Here is a 21,905-nt window from a genome sequence, read left to right on the forward strand (position 1 = left end):
CTGGTATCACTTTCATTGATTCCTAATGTGGTTTCACCGGTGCTTAATAGGACTTGCTAAAATAATTAATAGCACTATAACAGTCCAATACATACGTGCTGGTTAATGAATTCATAATACATTACACACCAAGATGGTTCGTAGACAGAGCTGTCACTGTGTTCATGATGCTGCAGCACTCTAGCCAACCCCTCAGATATGATATGTTCTCTCTTAGCCAGATGCCACTGAATCACACTATCAATACAATCCCCTGGTTGGAATTCTCTCTCTCTCGACCATTTGTTTTCACAAAGCGAGAAGCGGAGCATTTTAAAATCACTGCTTCCCAGCATTTATTTTTCTCCCGGTTCATGGAATTCCGATAGCATTAAGTAATGGAAACTTGCACCTGCTCCTGGCCCGGACAAGAAAACATTTCAAATTCAAAGTCGAAAGACCCTCATGGGTCCTATAAACGAGGTGGAAGGTTAAAAGCTTTGACTTACAACTCTTAAGAGGCAGTTTGCACGCATTACCAAAAATACGCTCACTACATTTGGACACGGCAGAGGGCTGCGCTGAGGGAGAGAGAGAGAGAGAGAGGGAGGGAGGTGGAGGGGTGACATGCCTTTGTTTCCACACATTTGATAGGTTTCCTCCTCTCTCACATTGTCACCGTGAGATCAAAGCAGCAGTGCCAGGGTCACGGTGAAAAAGAGCTGTTCCTAGTGTTTTGAGTCATCTGCGGCAGCCGGCAGGGAGAGAGAGGGGAAACTCACTGGCATCCTCTCGCTGCCCCAGGGGAGCCCGTCGCCACAGCAACGGCAACCACCGCGAAGCTAGTCATTTCTGGAGTCACGCAATGAAAGGCGACACATTATTGCCACAGTCAATCGACTCTGTTTATAACCTGTGTTGTGACAGCCCAACACTTTAACTGAAGCCTCACTGGGCTCTTCTCTCTGTGTGTGTGTGTGTGTGTGTGTGGGGGGGGGGGGGGGGGGGGGTCAGGAAGAGTGTTATAACCCTTTGTTGAATAAACACTAATTAGCACATTGAATGCCTAATTAAATCACAAACAATGATCTGAGCACACTGTTCATGTGTGTATTATAGCTCAGGACTAGCTCCAGTTGAGCTGGGCCTCTCACGGACATACTGTTGTTCACATTCATCAGCCATGCACCTGTTTGGCTGGTATGGAGTCAGTCACTTCATAATGCAGTGGTACAGACACTTTAACAACATCTCGTATTTTGCAGGACTACTCTTCAATCTTGCACCTCCTCTCTCCTCTTATGCTCTCATTTTAGCACCAGTGACTGAGATTTCTCTCAGTGCATTTTTAGCAAGTTAACATTTATTGTCATGAATCTTGCACTGGAGGCAGAACTGAGCGATTTCCGCTAGATGGGCCAGTCAAAATTGGTTATTGTACAAATTCATGAAAACAAAAATGTGCTTTTTGGCCTTAATTTAAGGTTAGGATTAGGCATTAGGGTAGGCATTAGGTTTAGCAGTGTGGTTAAGGTTAGGTTTAAAATCCAATTTTATGGCTGTGGCTGTGCCAGCTAGTGACCACCAATGCTGCCTCCAGAATAAGATTCATGGTGAAAAATGCTAACCTGCCCATTTCCATGGCTCTGGGTTTTTAAATCAGTTTCCCGTCAGCAACCCAGCAGGGGGGCAACTGGTATCTGGTATCTATTGGAGCTAAACTGCACTTATCCAATCCCTCTCTATCCACCATCCCCACGTCCGTCATGCCATATTAGATCGCTCCAGCGGAGGTCAGAGCATGGGCAACAGCCCTCCCTTCCCGGCCCCTCACCCCTCGCTGTTGTGTCACTGTTGTGACAGGCACACTCTCTAACCATGACAACACACACACACACACTTACACACACATACACGTTTGGCTGCTTACCTCCAGAAGGAGCCCACTCTCTGTTATGCTGTTGCCCATAGCCATAGGCAGGCTGTCTTTTCTGGGCTCGGGGAGGGGGTTGGTGGATGGACTGATATGTTTTCTGTTGGACGGCTTCTCATGAGTCACTGGAAAATATGAGATAGGAAAAACTCAGAAATGGAGAGTCCCCACATAATATAAGAGTTACAAAGTGTCTATTCTCTATGACTAGGGACTTGACCTTAACTTGTTCTTAGTTAGTGGTGGACAAATTCAAGCGATTTGCCCAACATTTTTTTAATCAACTAGCTTTATCAGTATGGAAATCCATGTCAACATCGATACATACAATTGTGTTGTATGGGAGAGGAGAAAGGTAAATGATTAACATGTGTTAGGCATAACCCGACACAACATATTCCCAGTTAAATACAAGTATTAAGCAGTGAGGATGGGGTATTTAAGAAGAGCAACGTTTACGGGATTCCCCAGACACGTTTCCACCACATGGCTCACTCTTTACTTTGGAAAAACCTCACAAAATGGCATTTTCTGAACTGATTGGCACGAAACAGTGTGCACACACTGGCTTTTAACATTTCCCTGAGACTATTAAACCCATAGAGCTCTCCTGTTATCCTGCACTGTAAAGACAAAACACACAGACTATCCTATTTTATTTGGTTTCTTACTCGCTGTTGAACGTATACATGGTCAATTCAAAAAGTAAACCAAATGCCAAATCCTTATTTTCCTCATTGAAAAGCATTGAAGGGGATTGGAATTTCAGTGTACTTCCTGAATTGGCTGGAATTGACCCCAACCTTACTCCACACAGATTGGATCAGTGGCCGGTCTGTCAAACCTACACAGTCACGCACACTCACCGGGCCATGGTCCCAATGAAGGAGCAAGCGCCAGGACCTTAAGGTGTATTCTACCAACACCCAGGACTCATTTTAACCCGCTCCCTATGCTCCACTCAGCCACAACCCCTCCCTCGTTTTTTCCACACCTCTGCTGGTTCTACAGCCTACACCAGCGAGCAGCAACTTTTCGTGACTTCTGACAAATTCCCTGCACTTAAATCCGGCCGAGGCACGCAAGCTATTTGAACCACTTTTTACCCCCACTTGTGTTTTGTTCTTTCTCTTTTTTTTCAATTCATAATATGATACAAAGGCTATAACTATACGTTCATGTTCCTTCTCTCTTTTAACCACAGGTTGAATCTTTACTTCAATACACAAGGCGTATTCTACCTACTTCACCACCTACTCTCCCCTCACGCACTTGTATTCTACAGTCACCTCAGTTTAGTCTGACTGGTGGAAACCAGGGCAGGTAATGAATCAGAGTTTTTCAATTACCATGTTTTTTTCTCTAACACACACACACACACACACACACACACACACACACACACACACACACACACACACACACACACACACACACACACACACACACACTCTACTCTAGCCCTTACGAAAGCCTTGGAGAGGATGCGAGTCCGGAAAGACAAACATACTGGATGATTAATCATTGGAGTAGTGCTTCCTCAGCCAACAGTGACTTTATTCATTACCCTTGTTTTGGTGTTGTCTCAAAGAAAACAGAAAACCTAATGATTCAACGTTTATATGCTCTCTATTCAGACACTCTGTTTAGGGTGAGGTGACCACTGCCAGGATATGTACACTAGAGGCCCAATTATGAGGGTATAAGTGGTCCTTCTTACTCTCCCTGCTTTAAATAATACAGCCCTCAAATTTCAGTAGCAGTCTGTGGTTGAGCCAAGAACATTACAGATGTGTTCCTAAAACCACCGGACTTCATATATAGTCATATATGGTGCATCATCTAAAAGCATGGCTAATACCCATCAGTCAAATACACAGCTTGTGAAGTGGACACATTGGGAAGGAGGTGAGGTGCCCTATGTGCTCACAGCCCCCCTCATTTTGAAAGTGAGGGGACTCAAATGGGTACTATACTTGGGCATCCATGGCCGGGGACTCCTCCAACAGCCTCAGGCCCAGTAAGCTGAGATTCCCCTGCCTTTCTTCAATCAGCACCTCATCTCAACTTAGCGCTTCCCCTGACCTTTCCGCAGTGCTTTGTTCAAGTAGAAAGGGGACGGACAAGGATGCTCGTTTTGGTAAGGCTCCAATGAGTAGGCTAGGCTTTGGCTGCTAATGAGTAAAATAGGACAAACTAGTACGGTGGTGGTGGTGATGTATACGTGTTGGAGGTGGCATCTGTTGACTTGATCGTGTTAAGCAGGGTGTCAACGCCAGAAACTTTGGGCTACCGTGGATGCTGCCTAACGATGGGTTGTGTGTGTTGGGGGATGCAAGGGGGGTCAGCTTCTGCGGGTGGAGCCAAGTGCGGCTGAAAAAGTGGGGTTCGTCACGCACCCTCTTTACGTGTAACATCCCTCTCTTACCCACTTCCTCCTGTCTACCAAACGAGGAAGCGGAGATAGAGGCTGTGGCGTGACATGTCACAAGATCAAATCATTCATTCATCTGTTCACCATGCGACACGCTCTTATTCCTGGTGTAATAGCCATTATAGGCACACAAAGATATGTTTCACAAGGCAATGAGCAACTGAGAGAACCAGTCTGGGGTTCAGAAGGAAGGGAAGAGGGGAGGGAGGGTAGAATTATAGGTATTGCGTGCAATGCTGGAAAGTGTCATATCTCATTGTCTGTATCCTCTCACAAGCTTTCTGAGATTGCTACCCGTGCAGTTCATAAATAAATAAAAAGCACTCACATTTCTTGAGTAATTTGGTCCCCATTTTTTGGGTTGAATGGAATGGAAAGCCTAAAATGACTGTTTTAGTAGTCTACTCAATAGATCTATATTAATTCATACAAATTGCTCAAAAAGTGTGAATTCATTACGAGACTTAAAAAAAAATCAAAACAGCCCTGTCTTGCATTTTCCCTGTGTGTCAATATAGTATTGTCAAGTCTCCACAGAAGTGCAGTCTTTTATTGCTGCTCCCTGGGAAGGCCTAGCGTTCAGCTCCCAGCCTTGTAAATATTACCGGGGTGCCATCTTTTGGCAGAGCCTGTGGGCTTTTATAGAGTTCCAGTCACATTTGAGAGCTCCACTTTGTTCCCCTACCCTCTGAAAGGCCTTGCGTGCACGCAGAGAGCACACATATCTTCACTTGAGGCGATGGGGTGGTGGGGTTGGGGAGGGGAAGGCAAGTGGCTGACAGCCACCCCCTTTGCCTATTCCTGCCTCCCCTTTCTCCCTCCTTCTGCAGCTCAGGAAATCCACAGCAGAACGAGAAACACCAGAAGGAGAGGGAGGGAGGGAGAGCGAGAGAGAGAGAAGAGAGGGGGGAGAGAGAGAAGCGAGGGAGGGAGGGAGAGAGAGAAGAGCAGGAGGGAGAGAGAGAGAGAAGAGAGGGAGGAAGAGAGAGGGAGAGGGGAGGGAGCCGCAGTACAGGCAGAGTAGGAGCTGGCTGACCGAAGCCCCGTTGTCACGCAAACTAACCGTCTGTCAATCTTCTCTCTGGTCCCTGACAGAGCGCTGGCATCTGGCCAAACCCTTGCGTGCAAGCCGGCAAGCCACATTAGCCTATAAAGAATTTCATAATAACAACAGCTGTTAAATATTGATGAATGCTGGCAAGCACTGAATGCTCTCTGCAAAGGTTAAGCCTGCAGTGTAATGGAACCTAATTCTTCATTATGATGTATCGAATATGCGGAACTCTCTTTTTTAGGTAATGTGGCATGAATTTGAGGACGGACTAACTAAAGGAAGAGGGCAGCTACTTCGGCAGAGGATTTGTTCCGCTGTAGTTTCTGCAGAGAAACAGAAGCCATTTGTTGTCGGTTCAGTTGCTGAGTTTTATTGCCTTGTTATAATGCCATAACACTGTAGTATAATTTGTGTTATTGTTGTCATTCTAAATCAAATACCACGTTCGCATTAGAACTATAAATCCTTAATCTGACATGTTGTTTTTATAACATAAAAAGGAAGTTTGTTCCATGTAAAAGATAGTTATATCTCAGTGAATATGTTGTTGTAACCTAGACTTGGCAACTCGCCATTTCTGTTTCATAAAACAAAAGCCAACTCCAATTGGGGGGGAAAATCACACATTTCATCTTTCACTGTGGATTAGAATCAAGTGAGTGATTTCATGGAGAGCAGGACAGCTAGCGGAAGCCATATTTCTAGAGGGAACTTTTTTTTCTCTCTCTGTGAGCACATGAAAACAAAAGGCTCATTTGTAGCTGAAGATACAGAGCAAAGGGAAGTGATATCAGGACAAAGAAGAAATTCTATCATATAAACAGAGGTTTTCATAGAAACATGATTGCTTCCATTGCTGTTATAATTGGCTCAGAATTGGAGGGTAATGGAAGTGTCTACATAGACCCCAAATAGCAAAGCTTTTTCACAGGAAACAAACTGTACGGTGTCACTACTATTTGACAAAACTGACAACACATACAGCAACTTAAATGTTTGAACTTACGGCTTGAATGTTACTGGCATATAACTGGTGCAGATACTTCCATTCAGTATATTGTTTGACATTCAAAATAGACTATCATAGGTTTGTATATTACCCAGACATATCTGAAGCTAAAGGTAACTCGAGCAAAAGATTTCATGGCAACATGTCAGCCTTGACCACCTCTACGGCAGCAATGTGGCCTCAATAACATTCCGGAATGCTCCATGTCATGTAATGGGAAAACAAACCAAATCCATGTTTTCCGCTACTTATCCACTCCATTGGGAAGACCAACAACATGCAAATACGTTTAAGCAAATGGCCACAAGGAGTGTATCCATTAGCATGAGATGAGGAAATTAAGCAGGAAGCATTTTTTTTCTAGTGCCCAAATGAAATCATCAGTGAATTTCCATTTGGTTATAGGCTTACTAAAGCGCCGTTCAATGAGCTGAGGGTTTGTTTTGCCAGTGATCTTAAAGTTCCTTATGTGGATATCAGTCACATATTTTATTCATCTCCAGCAGGTCAGACCAGGATAGACCAATCATTGAGTCATTTTCCTTACCCTCCACTAGTTTCCAAGACAGGATTAGAAGGAGACACGCACGGTGAGAACGTTCCCTGGGAATCAATGGGCAACTCCATTGTTTCAGCCGCAGCGGCACTCTGACTGACTGGATGTATACAGCAGTTCTATTTCTATCTGTAGTAAATAACGGTTTCCTTTGATAAACTAAACTTGCTAATTCATTTGTTTCTGGGTTCCTCCTCTTCCAGACGCCAAGGGTCATTGCGATAAAGCTTGACTCTGTTATGGGCAGGGGCTGGGGGACTGGCTTCTCTGTTGCTTTATCAACAATATCTTGTTGCCCGTTGAAGTTCTCTCCCGTCCCAGTCATATGGGTTGGGGCTAGCCATCTATTCATGTAAGAGAGAGAGACCAAGGGGTTGCGTTTTACAGTGATATAAAACCGGAGCTGGAGACCTCACACACTGCATTGTCTGAGGCCTCAACACCCATTAATAACCTACTTTGTGTGTGTGTGTGTGTGTGTGTGTGTGTGTGTGTGTGTGTGTGTGTGTGTGTGTGTGTGTGTGTGTGTGTGTGTGTGTGTGTGTGTGTGTGTGTGTGTGTGTGTGTGTGTCCGTCAAGAGCTATTTATAGCTTTTCCTTTTGATTCATGTTCTGACAAGAATGGTGGGAGTGCAACATTCAGAAAACTGCAGGATAGTAAAAGTACAAATGGGGATTGCAACTCGCCACAATAAAGAGGCTATTGCTGTACTTTTCTATTGACATAATCTCCATTTTCACAAGCAGGGTGTAAACATACTTAACCAGCGATTCATTAATTGTTTAAAAGGAGAAAAGTACGTTCTCTGAAACAAACTTTAATGTATTTACAAAATATAGGCCAAATGTACGTACACACATGCGAGTCAACTCTTTTAGTAAGCTGTAAACTCATTTAGTAAGCTGTAAACTGTAAAAATGTAATTGATTTGAAGTTTTATTAGAGCACAATCTGAATTGAAAAGCTCCCATTTACACTAAAAACAAACAACGTACAACGTTGGGACTGAAATAGACGTGTTTCCAGATGTGGTGTACAGTATAAAACATCCATGTTTTATAGCATTTTGAAATGATGGCAAATACAGAGAGGGGGAGTGAGAGCCATATGGGATGTTGTGTGATCTTGGCTCTGTAGCAGAGTTATTGTAAGTGTTTGGTAGGGTCCAAGGTTCTGAAGTAAATCCACTTAATCAAAGTCAGAGTAAAACACACTCTACTTTGGGGCCCAAGGCCTCAGTTCCAGAACATTAAAGAATTATGTAGCAGATCACATTTTTTCTTTTTCATTCAGTATATTCAATCCATGTAAAAGCTGAATCGTCTCTGCAATTTTTTCTTTATGAAAATGGATTGAGACTTTACTTTAGCCGTGAGTTAAGAACTCACTTAAAAGGAGAGAATGTTTTGCCAACAACGATGAACCTGACAATGAATCCCTTGAATATAGCTTTCCAGTTCTTCTACTTATTTAACCTGCGTGGGAAACACTTAAGACAAGTCAAACAACGCGCTAGTCCTAAGAATTATTCGTTTTGGAAATAATTATTCGTTTTGGAGCCCTCTATTTTGGTACCTTGAATGCGGAGCAACATTCCATCACGAGAAGAGAAAGAGGAGAAGCGAAGGTTTAAAGCCTGGACAGACAAATAGAGAGAAGTGCACCGCAAGCAATGGATTCCGACGTTTGAAGCCTATCCCCAAGAGAAAGCACATACGCTTATTAACACGGATAGTATTGTCCTTCTACTTAACTGGTCAACACTTAGCTTTGGTCTGTTTTGAGGTTACACTTTCTAGCTAACCAGTGCAGGCCAGGACCTGACACCTGTCTCAGAAAGATGTGTTTTTGCTTGGAATGTTATCGCCACCTTCATCTGATGAAGTATTGCAACAGTGAGCCCTTGGAATCTTTATCCCACGCAACAAGAGAAGTAATCTGTTAAAAAAAGGATTATGGTCCGTTTCAGCCCATTGAGGGAAATAATAGCATGCAGATGGTCCAGCGAGGTGAATCCATATGGGAGCTGGGCCGGAGAGCACCGCAGTAAGGCACCCACAACACGCAATGCGAGCTCACTATGCTAACCTGAGCTACAGCAGCATCCTTCTGCCAGTAGGACTTTGCATCTTTCCATGTTGCACTACCGTGCCTGTTTAACATTAACGCCAAGGAAAACAGCTTTGTGGGAAAGCACATATGGGCCCTGAACTGTTCTCTTCAGTTTCATTCAACATCCCCAGCCGGCCGCCACCACACCTATTGCATGTATGTTTATATCTCTATCAAGAGTTAGTATAGCCAAGCAGTATGCACAGCAGAGCGTAGGTTAATGATAATTTAGATGGTCATTTTCCATTAAGGAAAATTGTGTGCCTTGCTTCAGCTCTTTAAAAGTATTTTTGTGGTAGTGGAAGAAGTGTTCTGATTTCTGATTTAAATAGCAGATAAGTAGACAAAGGTTTAATACGCTCAAATGTTTTGTCTAACTTGTTGGGAAAGTGGTCAAAGTAGGCGATTTGTGTCAAACGTCACAATGTTTACTCACTCATCTCATGCTTAGAATGTGCTGCGCCAGTGCTATGATTTGACATTTCTTTAAGTTATATGGCAGTAAAATTCAACAGTGGGAAGTTAGCTTAATGAATGTAGTTGATGCGGTGACAAAAACCATTGTATCTATTGATTTGTAAAAAGTTATTTGTGTTCTGAATTAAATAGCAGAGAAGTAGACAGATGTGATATATTTACATTTTTTTTGGTCTATTTTGATTGGGAAAGTGGTTAAAATGTCAGTTGTTTCTAAAAGTTGAGACAAAGTACTTGATGTTGTTACTAAAACAGCTTCACCGTATGATTGGTAGAAGATATTCTGTTCTGATTTCAGATTTGAATAGCAGAGAAGTAGACCAAGATATCATACCATCTACAATTTTGATTACAGTGCTAGGAAAGTGGTCAGAGTAGCTGATTTGTGTCAAAAGTTACATTGTTTACAGTAAATAGAATGTTGGAAGTCACAGTTTCAGAATTAGAGTTTTTCACAATGGGAGGTTTAGAATGTTGAATAAATCCCATTAAAGTGGCTGCAGTTTAATAAAAGTTATATAGTTTAAAACGTATAAATGGTATCAAAAAGTTGTAAGCAAGCACTCTATTCCAGACCAGTCTACACGTTTTAAAGATTGAATGGCATTTCTAGCATAAACTATGTAAGAGGACTAGTGAGCTAAAGATTTTTTTTTTTTACAATATTTAAAGTGTGGCTGCTGTCACAAGCCGCATCAGCCACACTTAGCGGTTCAAGCGTTGGACCAGTAACCGAAAGGATGCTAGTTCGAATTCCCAAGCAGAAATTTAACCCTACTCTCCGAGGGTGTCTCATGAGTGGGATATGTAAAAAAAACACATTTCTATTTTACACTACAGGTTACAAACACACTTGTACATGTGTGAAAGAGGACAAATATAAGCACCCCCTATTTTACTTTTTGGCCACACTAATCAGATTGCTAAGAGTTAGCGTGAGGCTTAATAAGCTAGTGTTGTTGTGTAACATTACTGATGAGGGGAGACAGAGAGCCAATGAGCTGAAGAGTCATGGACCCTGTTGGCATTGACATTGTTAATACTGCCTCTGATGAAAGAGGTACAGTAAACGTGCACCACATGGCAACCGTCCAATCGGCTCTCTATGCAGCGAGGAATAACCTGATTCACAAGGCGCAGACGGACCTTGCAGCCCGAGCGACAATCTACCTGTCACACAACACCTCGAAGTCAACCAAAGATAGATTGACATGCTAGGTATGATCCGGACCCCGGCGATCACTTAATCCCTAAACAGTGAGCACATTTACCACTTTATGCTCACTTATTTGCAGTTCCTAGTCCCGGCCTCTAGCTGTTGCTGTGGTTTTTGATGCTCCCCCTGGTCACAATATCATGGGGAAACATCAAGGAATAGCCAGTTATTGATTCTTAACAAATCAATAATCAATGTGTAATCAATAACAATATATGGATCGTATTATGGACATAATGTGGATCAGTGCAGTCAACAAATGTTGCGTGACATTTTCTTCTGGCTCGTATGTGACTTTGGATTTGACATACTGCATGTCATAAAACATCATACACAACATTGTTCAATGTCATGTGCCTCGTTCGTGACCACCCACTTCAGCCCTCTCGACAATCTCCCGTTCGCCCTATTCACATGTCACAGCCAGCATTATTTATACATACAAACATTGTTTTCCCTGTTTATTCCAATCACTTCATTATAATGTAAGGCGGGTGGAGTGAAGAGAATGGGGGTTATTTTCCCATGCATCCCCATTGGTGCGATCTCCCTGCAGGCTGTTGAGGCTCACGCGCTTGACGGCAAGCGACCACCAGATCACGCAAGCCTGCTAAAAGGGGAAGAGCCACGGGAGTCACGCAGGCCCCCACCAGAGCTACACAGCCAGCCCTGCTGAACTCTCTCTCTCTCTCTCTCTCTCTTTGTGGAATTTCTTTCCTTCTTAATATGTTTGAGTCAATCAGTTGTGTTGTGACAAGGTAGGAGTGGTATACAGAAGATAGCCCTATTTGGTAAAAGACCAAGTCCATATTATGGCAAAAACAGCTCAAATAAGCAAAGAGAAACGACAGTCTATCATTTCTTTAAGACTTGAAGGTCAGTGAATACCGAAAATTTCAAGAACTTTTAAAGTTTCTTGAAGTGCAGTCACAAAAACCATCAGGCACTATGATGTGACTGGCTCTCAAGAGGACCGCCACAGGAAAGTAAGACCCAGAGTTACCTCTGCTGCAGAGGATAAGTTCATTAGAGTGACCAGCCTCAGAAATTGCAGCCCAAATCAATGCTTCACAGAGTTCAAGTAAAAAACACATCTCAAGTGCTCAGTGCTCATCAACAAGTGCTCAGCATATGTGGAAACTCCTTCAAGATTGTTGGAAAAGCATTCCTCATGAAGCTGGTTGAGAGAATGCCAAGTGTTTGCAAAGCTGTCATCAAGGCAAAGGGTGGCTATTTTGAAGAATCTCAAATATAAAATATATTTTGACACTTTTTTGGTTACTACATGATTCCATATGTGTTATTTCATAGTTTTGATGTCTTCACTATTATTCTACAATGTAGAAAATAGTAAAAATAAAGAAAAAACCCTTGAATGAGTAGGTGTGTCCAAACTTTGACTGGTACTGTATATATTGCTCATCCAATGAAGCTTTAGCGTCCAGTGTACACACTATACAATAACTTGTCTTCTGTTCCACTTAACTACTGTCACTCTCAATATAGGCACATTTTTCTCACTATACATGCACATGAATTTCCGCCACAATCTATTCCCCCCCTAGATTTCCGCTACATTCCGTGCTCAATGTTGTTTATGAAAAAATCAAACATGAGGGCGAAATACTAAACTGACTGGATTTATTTGAGATGCAGGATGCAGTCGCTGGGGGCTAATGGTTTGTCTAACAGCCATTGCCACTGGAGCTACTATTCCAATCGTCTGGGAGGAGGAGGAGGAGAGGAGGAAAGAGGAGGAGAGGATTTTTATGCTACTATCCCAACCGCCTTCTCCAGAGGGGTGAGGAGGAGGAGCGATGGAGGAGGAGGGGATTTTGGTGTTGTTGGTGAGCTGCGAGGCCACCAAGCCATGCGATTATCATATTACCACGTGATCTGATTTGGGGCTGGTCCCTCCCTCTACTAGGAAAAAAAGCTCTTCTCACGGAAGCCCGAGGGGGAGCTGCCGGGGTGTAACAGCATCACCTCTGAGGTCAATTCAAAACCTCCCCCACATTACTGCTCCCCATCCCTCCAAACTCCTCTCTTTCTCTGTTCATATCCTTCTCCCTTGGTCTCCACCAGTAAGATCAAAAAACCTCACTGAGTGAAGCAGTGGATCAGTTGAGTGCATGATGAAATAGCTGAACATAAGTTACTCCTGAATTTGTCCCTCGTTACCCAAAACAACCGGGACAGCACCAGACAGCTGTTCCATCTGTGTTAATCGCTTCTCGATCGAGATCAACGTGTAATGGACCATCGGGGCTGGGCCTTAAGCTTTTGATGTGCACGGCTTGTGATATTTTGAAGGGAATAATTGCCATCCTGAACATGAGTCCACTGTGAGAATAATCCCCAAAACGGACACCTCTAAAATGCCTATTGTGTGTGTGTGTGTAAGTGAGTGGTTGTTTCTATGTTTACCCTCATCTACAACTGCCCAGTGTTTACAATGTTTTTCATTAAACCAGATTACAGCAGTGTATGAATCTGCCTGGGTTTTACTGCTGATCCGATGAGCAGCTAGGTCAGGGCATCAGTGAGCAGCCTGCCAGCGGAGCTCCAGTCAAGCAGAGGCTTCCATGATTTTGGATCGTGCCATAGAGTAACAAGCAGGAGAATTCCGGAGGGCAATAGGGACAGTTGCCTGGCCTAGCTAGGCCCAGATTGGGGGGGGGGAGCTCCAAGGCCCTGTCGGCCCTGTCAGGGACTGAATCATGCAGCTGTATCCTGGGGAGAGGAGGAAAACAGACAGGGGGCCTAGACCTTGGAACCTTGGAGCTGCCACAGCCATGTCCTTCTCCGCCGACTACTGACACAGAACGGCCCATGGAAAGCTGGCAGCCTCTCAACTTCCAGCTGCTTTTGGCCCGGGTCTCCCTCTTCCAAAACAGTGAATGGAGTAATTATCTGCACTATTCAATAAAGAGCTCAGCATTCTAGATTCTGGCAAGGCCTGGCCTGCCTCGGTCTTTTTTCTCTCACACTGATGCCTAGCATCTCATATCCTAAAGGTGAATTGGCACAAATTATCCAAAATATTATTATGGTTTTCATGTGAGTCAGACTTGATTCCTGTTGCAGGTTTAGGCCACAGCGATTTTAAATCCCTCATTTAGGTAAAGGGCCAAATGAAACGCTAGAAACTAAATTACTTCTCATTCCTAAATGTTTATGGATTGAAAACGATGCCAGTCAGTATAGAACTTTTTGTGATGGGATAGTGGAAATTAGAAAAGGCCTTCTCATTCCCTTTCTCAAAGCCTAAAAGAAGAGGGTGTTCAATGGGATGGTGAATCCAGCTTAAAGCCGTTATTTTTTTTAGACCAAATGACTATCAAAAAATGAATCTCACAGGCAATATTTAGGGGGAGTAGGTGCCAGAGATTTCGCCCAGACCTTGTCACGAGAATGGGCCACTGTTAACAAACTCCCTGTAAAGAGTGAATGGCCTGAAATGGCGACCTGCAATCTTACATTTTGCATATCAATATTGTAGATCACCCATGATCACTCTTAGTGGAGAAAAGTTCCTTTAAGTTATATTGGAAACACGTGGACTTCACTATGTTGCCCTATAGGGCGCTCCTTCAAAGCATGTTTTAAGGATCATCTGTCAGATCCTGTCTCAACGTTAGAGACAGAAAGCTAATCAAATATTGCCAATGACTAAACGCAATGATGTCAAGACCCATCAGGACCTTTGAAGACATGAAGCCGTGCTACAGGATGTCCTGAGAACATGCGGGAACCTTAGTGAGATGAAAAAGGAGGGAAATTGGATACGTTACATGTGTGCCCTAATGTGCGGCACGCTTTGCCAGATAACACTGGTAATTATCGCTGCCACAGTAATGAAGTTCTCCTATCATCCTGAGCAAATAAACTGTTTTTTGGGTTGGTGTTTTGCTAGCAGCTGAAGGAAGAAACCTGTGGCTAGGATTGTTGGAGTGGGGCCCATGATTGGCTGGATGGTTGGAGAGGGGCCCATGATTGGCTGGATGGTTGGAGTGGGGCCAAATTGTTGGGCAGCCAGACCATGTGGTTAGCTGACATCCCCAGTAGTGGCCAGAGTACCAGAGTCCTATAGACAGATCTATCTAAAATGCATTAGGGCTGATGCGCTTGATGTTGCAGTTGAATGCTATACAGACATGATGTCAGTCAGATGATACTGGCTATATAGCCTTGGTAGAATATTTTCATGACTTGTTCCTATCACCTCAAGTCATTGAATGTAAGATGTGCTGGTTAGAAACGAAGGACCCAGTCACATCAATCACACAGGAAAAAGGAAAAGGACTGTGGATATGGTACACTCAGACATAACGAAGGTGTATTTCAAAGGACAGGTGTGGTCTCACATTGATATCCACTGACAACATTTTCTAAAAGGAATAGCTAGCATGGTGTGTTGGTTTGACAAAGTCTTGGGTATTTGTGGTTTGAAATGTTGATAAGAAACTACAGCAGCTACCTACAATATGGTTACCTGATTCTTTATGCATTGGTTCAAAAACAGAAGTTGCATTTATGATGCGTTTCAGAGAAGTAAATAACTGCTGCGACTCCATTGCACTTACAGGGCCTATATGTCACTCTGCCAGTAGTTTCCTTCATGTTTTCCTTACAGTGGAAGTTGATTTATGACACGCCCACAGGAATCTCTTTCAAATGACTTCAGTATGTTTCCAGAGTGGGGAACATTGCTGATTTCACAAAGTATCAGCAAGCTCAAAAATACTCCTTGTGTCACTTGGAGGAACTCACGCAAGCCTTGAGAGGCCATTGAGGCCGTTCTCTCTCTCTGAACCTCTTCCACTGTGACCAGTGGCTAGTTTGTTTGGTTTCCTTTATCTTTCCATCAGATGTCTCTCTGTTCTGCACTGAGTTGTGGAAGAAGAACCAATGCAATACACCCGACCAGACCCGTGACCTCTCTCTCTCGCTCTCTCTCTCTCTCTCTCTCATGGATGCTCTTTACCAGCTAAGGGAACAAAAAAAGATGAGCCAGACGAGAAAGACATTGAGCCAGACGGAGGCAACATGTGCTAAACTCCTTACTTTCTCACCCGGCCGAGCCGACGCCAGATCAGCAGTGTGGTGTAACGTTACGGACTGCGCTCGCTTACATCACCGTGCCGTGGTGCATCCACAGGGGCCACCTGTGCTCTCCAGATTTTCACTGACTTCACACTTCATCCAATGACCCACCCGATCCACTTGCATCATAATATATCCACTTGCACCAGATAGCAACCTTATCCAGAAATCCAGGACTGCTGCAACTGCTTTCCATGTGACTGAAAGGGAGCAGTAGGGGGGGGAGGAGGGAGTGCAGAGGGGGGCACGAGGGGACGAGAGGGAGGGGAGCGAGGATAGCGTGCAAAGAGCTAATGGAAAGTTTTAACCTCAAATTAGTCACATCAGTAGCCCGCAATTAACAAATTTCGGGGTGCCAAGTTTACATGCTTTACATTTCAAAGGGCAAAGACATGCTGTTTCTTTTTTCTTGACGTCTGTCTTAAATTACATTTATTAATTGCATGAGCTGATTTTCCACTGCAGCGGGCAAAAGACTGCCATCAGCGATGGAGGAAACTCGTCTGGCGTTTGATGGAAAATCTGAAGCGGATCTGTTCCATATCTAGAAACCCCCCCTACTTTGTAACCATGTTAACTATCCTGCTCCCATCTGCAGCTGCATTTCAATGGTTCAAACCAGTCAAATATTTTATTAGGGGAAGTCAAGTAGGTCTGTTGTGTGCTTGTGGAACCATTTCATAATAGAGACGGTGATTCAGAAACGCCTGTGACTATTATCAAAGCCCTTTTGGAAACACTGAGGTTTTTAAATGCTGTTCACCTCTTCCTACAGGCTCTAAAGTTAAATGAGGTGGTGAAAGATTTGAATTTCAATCTGTTTTTCTATAGCAAAATGTATTTACCTATACTCGAATCAGTACAAATGTGACTGGACGGCCATGTTAAATGATGGCAATTATTCTAACCTATATGCAAACAAGGTGTAAGGGATTTCCTCCTCTTCGGCTGAAGAGGAGAGGCGAGAAGGATCGGAGGACCAATATGCAGCGTGGTAAGTGTCCATGGTTCTTTTAATAAGAAATACTCAACATGAACACGACTGAATACAAAAACGTGGCAAAACCATCCTATCTGGTGCAGAGAACACAGAGACAGGAAACAATCACCCACAAACCCCAACACAAAACAAGCTACCTAAATATGGTTCCCAATCAGAGACAATGACTAACACCTGCCTCTGATTGAGAACCATATCAGGCCATACATAGAAACGGACAAACTAGACACACAACATAAAATGCCCACCCAGCTCACGTCCTGACCAACACTAAAACAAGGAAAACACACAAGAACTATGGTCAGAACGTGACACAAGGTTGTTGTTTTTTTATCCTAAAATTAAACATGTTTGCTTGCAATGCTCGAAAATGTCAAGAAGATAAAACATAAATTGACATAAATCAATACAACTGAACCAATATTTTGCTTAAAAAATATTACCATACATCAGGTTACCTTACCTATTTGTTAATCTCTTAAAGCTGGACATTTGTCAGTCTATGTCCTTGTCTGTGTCTGTGTATGGTCGTTCTATTCACTAGCGCTTGATTTGTTTCCACTTTGCTCTGTGGTCCCATTTTTATATAGAACGTTGTAACGTATCCTTAAGAGCTACATCTGGGTCTCTGGAGTTTGGGTTGGAATCTCCACTCATTCAGCTGGGACTGATTTTGGCCTAAGGTGACTCTCCACACTTTCCATATGACACGACTGCTGGTTTAATAAGCTTGGAAAGAGAAAATCGACTGTCCAGGGGAAAGTTTATGAAGAGACATCAAATGCTAGGTGTCGTCCGCCTTCTAAACTCTACTCCCTCTCTTCCATGCACCTGCCCTTATCCTGTCCGAGAATAGAGAGCAGATAAATATGCAACAGTCCACCAACTGCAACTGTTGGACAACCGCGGACCACATTTCAAAGAGCCAAAGAAAGAAAAAGATAAACTTAACAGAAGGTTGAACATGTCATTGAGCCCTGGACCTTGACAATGATCAATAAGGCCCAGGAGCGCTCTTTCTTTAACGGTTAAAACATTGTTTTTTTTTATCATTAACGTCATTCAAATCAGCGATCCTTTCCCTTTTATCTCCAACGAGAGAGTTTCTAATAAAGAAGCGATGGACCGTGGAGAGAAAAAAACACCATCCCATCAGGGAGAAAAAGTAAGTGTTGGAGGAGATCTGAGGAGGACCGTAAAAAGAGCACGGGCCAAATCCAACCCCTGCCATTGGACCATTAAAAAGGTATGTGTGAGAAAAGTCATAGGCCTACACTCTGAAATGATTCTGTTGAAACACCTCAATGGGAGAGGGCCAGATGTGGCTCAGTCGCAGTGACAGTTGGTGCGGGTTCATGTTTCACTGTGCCCTTGGTGGAACTTAGTGGTTCTTTGTGGACCGGGGTTCTTATAAAAGACAAGCGGCGAGGACCGACCCAGTTAACCCTGGGCCATATGGTGAGCCTATGCTAGTCTAGTTGTGCTGAGAAAATCAGACTCTGGGCCTGTTGTTGTCTGAGGAAGGCTTCTTCCACAGACTGTTTTGACTGTTCTGGAGTCACAGAGCCAGGGGGAAACACCCCTGAGTGAGGTGAACAACAGTCCATATCACCACTCTCCTCTCTCTTCTCCTTCCTAGACATCCACAGCTTCAGTCCGTCCAAATATTTTGCCCTATGTGGCACAGTGGGAGCTGGCCGGTCCGGTCGCTGATTCTGTGCAAATGCTAACGTGCTGCAACAGGGCAGCATGGAGAGTAGTGTGGACTTGAGAGGGAGGGGGATTTAATGGGGTCATATCAGCCCACAGAGAGGCCAATGGCAGACAGGCCCAAATACTGCCACTGCCCACTGTACCTACCTGCTCTTTCAGTGCATTTATGCTTTCTCATTGATAGAGAACAGAATAATAATTTGCAGAACAGAGAGAATGCTGTGGTGCCCCTCTGTTTTGTGCTAATGTTTTCTTTGAGGTTGTGGTAACTCTTAATGTCCTATTCTGGCAGATTTACTGGTTGAATCAACGTTGAATTGACATCTGTGCCCAGTGGGACGTAATTCAGTAATCCTCACCTTAGAGCCTTCTGAATAATTCAATTGGGACGTAATTGTATCAGTCTCTGCTTGTTATTGCTGGATGCAGCGTCACAAATGGATGGATAACGGAGAAGTGAGAGAAAGGGGGAAGGAGAGATGGAGAGAGAAATGGAGCTGCATGCACTTGCTGCTCCACTCCTAGCACAGATTACTTTGTGTGTGGGTGTGGGTGTGTGTGTGTGTGGGTGTATGTGTGTGTGGGTGTGGGTGTATGTGTGTGTGGGTGTGTTTACAGAAGTGTGTGTGTGAGTGTGTGTGATTTCACCCGATCTCTGTTAGCTGTGACAGCTTTATATGGGGGGTGGGGAGGCACCGAGGTCTGGGATTCCCAAAGCATGCCAAATAAATCCAGAACCTCCATGGATTCATTGCGTACAGAATCCACTCACTCGCCCAGCCCACCTGGCAAAATCCCACCCCTCCCTTAGGCCCCCAATTTAGCCTGAGCGCAAAGGTTTTGGCCATGCCGTGACAAACTTAATGGCGTTTAGCCATTGATTCATCTATCATCCCCATTAACCCTATGGCTTTACCTCTGTAACCAAATGAGCCCTAGTCTATTTATCTATATCGACATCACCATGTGACTTTAATAATCCTCTGGAGATGCAAATTCTTTCATGTTACAGCTGACGGATCTGAGCAGTCACAGGGGGAACAGGTTTTAACGTTGTGGGGAGAATCATAACTGTACATCTGGATTTGACAATGGCAAACATGCCATCGGGAGAGGATGGCAGTTTCCTAACTGCTGTTCTGATGTCTTAATGAAAGTACATTCATTTCCATACACATGCTGTACTTACAGTAATCAATGAGGAATACATACAAAGCAGCTATATTACAGTACAAACACCTCTGAGTGATACTGAACTACCGTTCATACACAGAAGCTTTAGAGACATGCCTATTATAAAGTACTGTGTTTCAAGTTCAAATGAAACAGGGAAAAGGAAGTGGTCTTTTTTTATCTTGACTCACTTTTCTTGATAATTGCATTTTAATAGATTTAAAGCCACTCTGCACTTTATCAGGCAAAGCCAGAAGGCCACACTACTCAAGAACAGGGAGCAAACAGATGTAGCAGTTTAGCCATATCCCATCACTCAGATAAGAGCTCATTTGATAACAATAACAGAACATTGTATTCACTTGATCCAAGAAGTGTCCTCAGAGGTGCCAATTCATTCTTATATTGGGGCACCTGCCTGACACCTCTGGTTAAATTTACAGTCACAGTGTGTTCTGCCAAATACGGATTTGATTTGACAGGAGTTTTATTTGCAGTGGAACAAAATAATAATCCTGCAATACTGTGTTCATGTACACTACTGGTACATTGTTTTTAGAACACCTACTCATTCAAGAGTTTTTCTTTATTTTTACTATTTTCTACATTGTAGAATAATAGTGAAGACATCACAACTATGAAATAACACATGGAATCATGTAGTAACCAAAAAAGTGTTAAACAAATGAAAATATATTTTATATTTGAGATTCTTCAAATAGCCACCCACACTTTGCCTCTTGACAGCTTTGCATACGCTTGGCATTCTCTCAACCAGCTTCATGAGGTAGTCACCTGGAATGTGTTATTTCAGAGTTTATGTCTTCACTATTATTCTACAATGTAGAAAATAGTCAAAATAAAGAAAAACCCTTGAATGAGTAGTTGTTCTAAAACTGTTGAACGGTAGGGTAAATAGAATATCAACCTGTCGCAGAGTGATAAACACTTTCTGTGTTCAACTTCAGGGAAGGAAGATAATTTACCACATCCCTATGCCCTTGTTAACATATTAATTTGATTAACTAAACAAATACACCAGTTTAGCCCTAAAATAGTTATCTACAGGGAACTGTTGGTTCCTCATAGTAGTGCAGAAGAAAGTTCTGATATGATGACATGGCCTAAATGTGACTAGCCTGTTTAGACCCAGCCCACTGTCAAAAAATTATATTGTTGTTTTTATTACTGGCGTGGCTGATTGTCATGCGGAGGAAAGTCCCAGAAAGACACCCAAGACTGTTTGAGTCCATCCAGAATCTCCTGTCAGGGATAATGTGGATCATCCAATCCGATTTCCCGGTGAGGTGAGTGTAGAGAAGAAGGAAGGGTTTGGCCAGTCATGAGGCGTAAATCTGATACTGTTACAGCATGTGATGAAAGCCACCTGCACAAACAGCACTACAAAGGCTGCCCTGTTTTCACAAAGACCCTCCATTTAATTCACTTTTAATTGAGCCTGATCTCTGACAGCTGACATTTTGGATTTATGGAGTCCGGAATGTCCGTAAAGACGCATGACTCATTTGTGAATGGCCATAGGCGTTGCGCAATGTGCCACCCGCCCATTCAGGGTTTTTTCCTACAACTTATTATAAACATTTTGTTCTATAATAAACTGTCTCCTCTTGTGACAGCAGCGTTCATAAATGCTTGGTGAACGGCCTCTCTATTGAACGCAGCGCCGGACGGTGAATCCACCGGACGTCCCGTGAGGTTTGTGTTTACATAAGGGCAGCCGAGGAGATGTTCAGTGAGAAATACCCCCAAAATACTTCATGATTTACAAACCACACTACAGAGTTATGCAACGTCAAAACATGTGGCCTCCATGCAAAACAAACCTCGGCACGCAAGGCAAGAAGCCACGGAGGTCATTCTGTGTTGGGAGAGCCAAGTTTCTCCTGGGCACTGTCTCCGTGCTCCACTTATGCTGAACGTGTGGTCTGAAGTGCTCACAACAGTACGTTTCTCCCTATACCCAGTGCCTTCAGAAAGTATTCACACCCCTTGACTTTTTCCACAGACCCCTTCTATTGGCAAGCCTAAATAAATTCAGGAGTAAAAATGTGGTTAACAAGTCATATAATAAGTTGCATGGACTCAGTCTGTGTGCAATAATAGTGTTTAATATGATTTTTG

General features: G+C 43.4%; 1 protein-coding gene across 1 annotated transcript in view; it reads right to left on the reverse strand.

Annotated features, from left to right (window-relative positions):
- Positions 1 to 21,905, reverse strand: part of LOC139367083 (uncharacterized) — a 66,101-nt gene that overhangs the window by 13,675 nt on the left and 30,521 nt on the right. Inside the window, exon 4 of the mRNA XM_071105103.1 lies at positions 1,910 to 2,037. Within this exon, the coding sequence (XP_070961204.1) occupies positions 1,910 to 2,037 (128 nt within the window). The remainder of the gene's footprint in view (positions 1 to 1,909; positions 2,038 to 21,905) is intronic.

The sequence above is a fragment of the Oncorhynchus clarkii genome, chromosome 15, assembly GCF_045791955.1.
Source record: "Oncorhynchus clarkii lewisi isolate Uvic-CL-2024 chromosome 15, UVic_Ocla_1.0, whole genome shotgun sequence".
Classification (NCBI taxonomy): domain Eukaryota; kingdom Metazoa; phylum Chordata; class Actinopteri; order Salmoniformes; family Salmonidae; genus Oncorhynchus; species Oncorhynchus clarkii.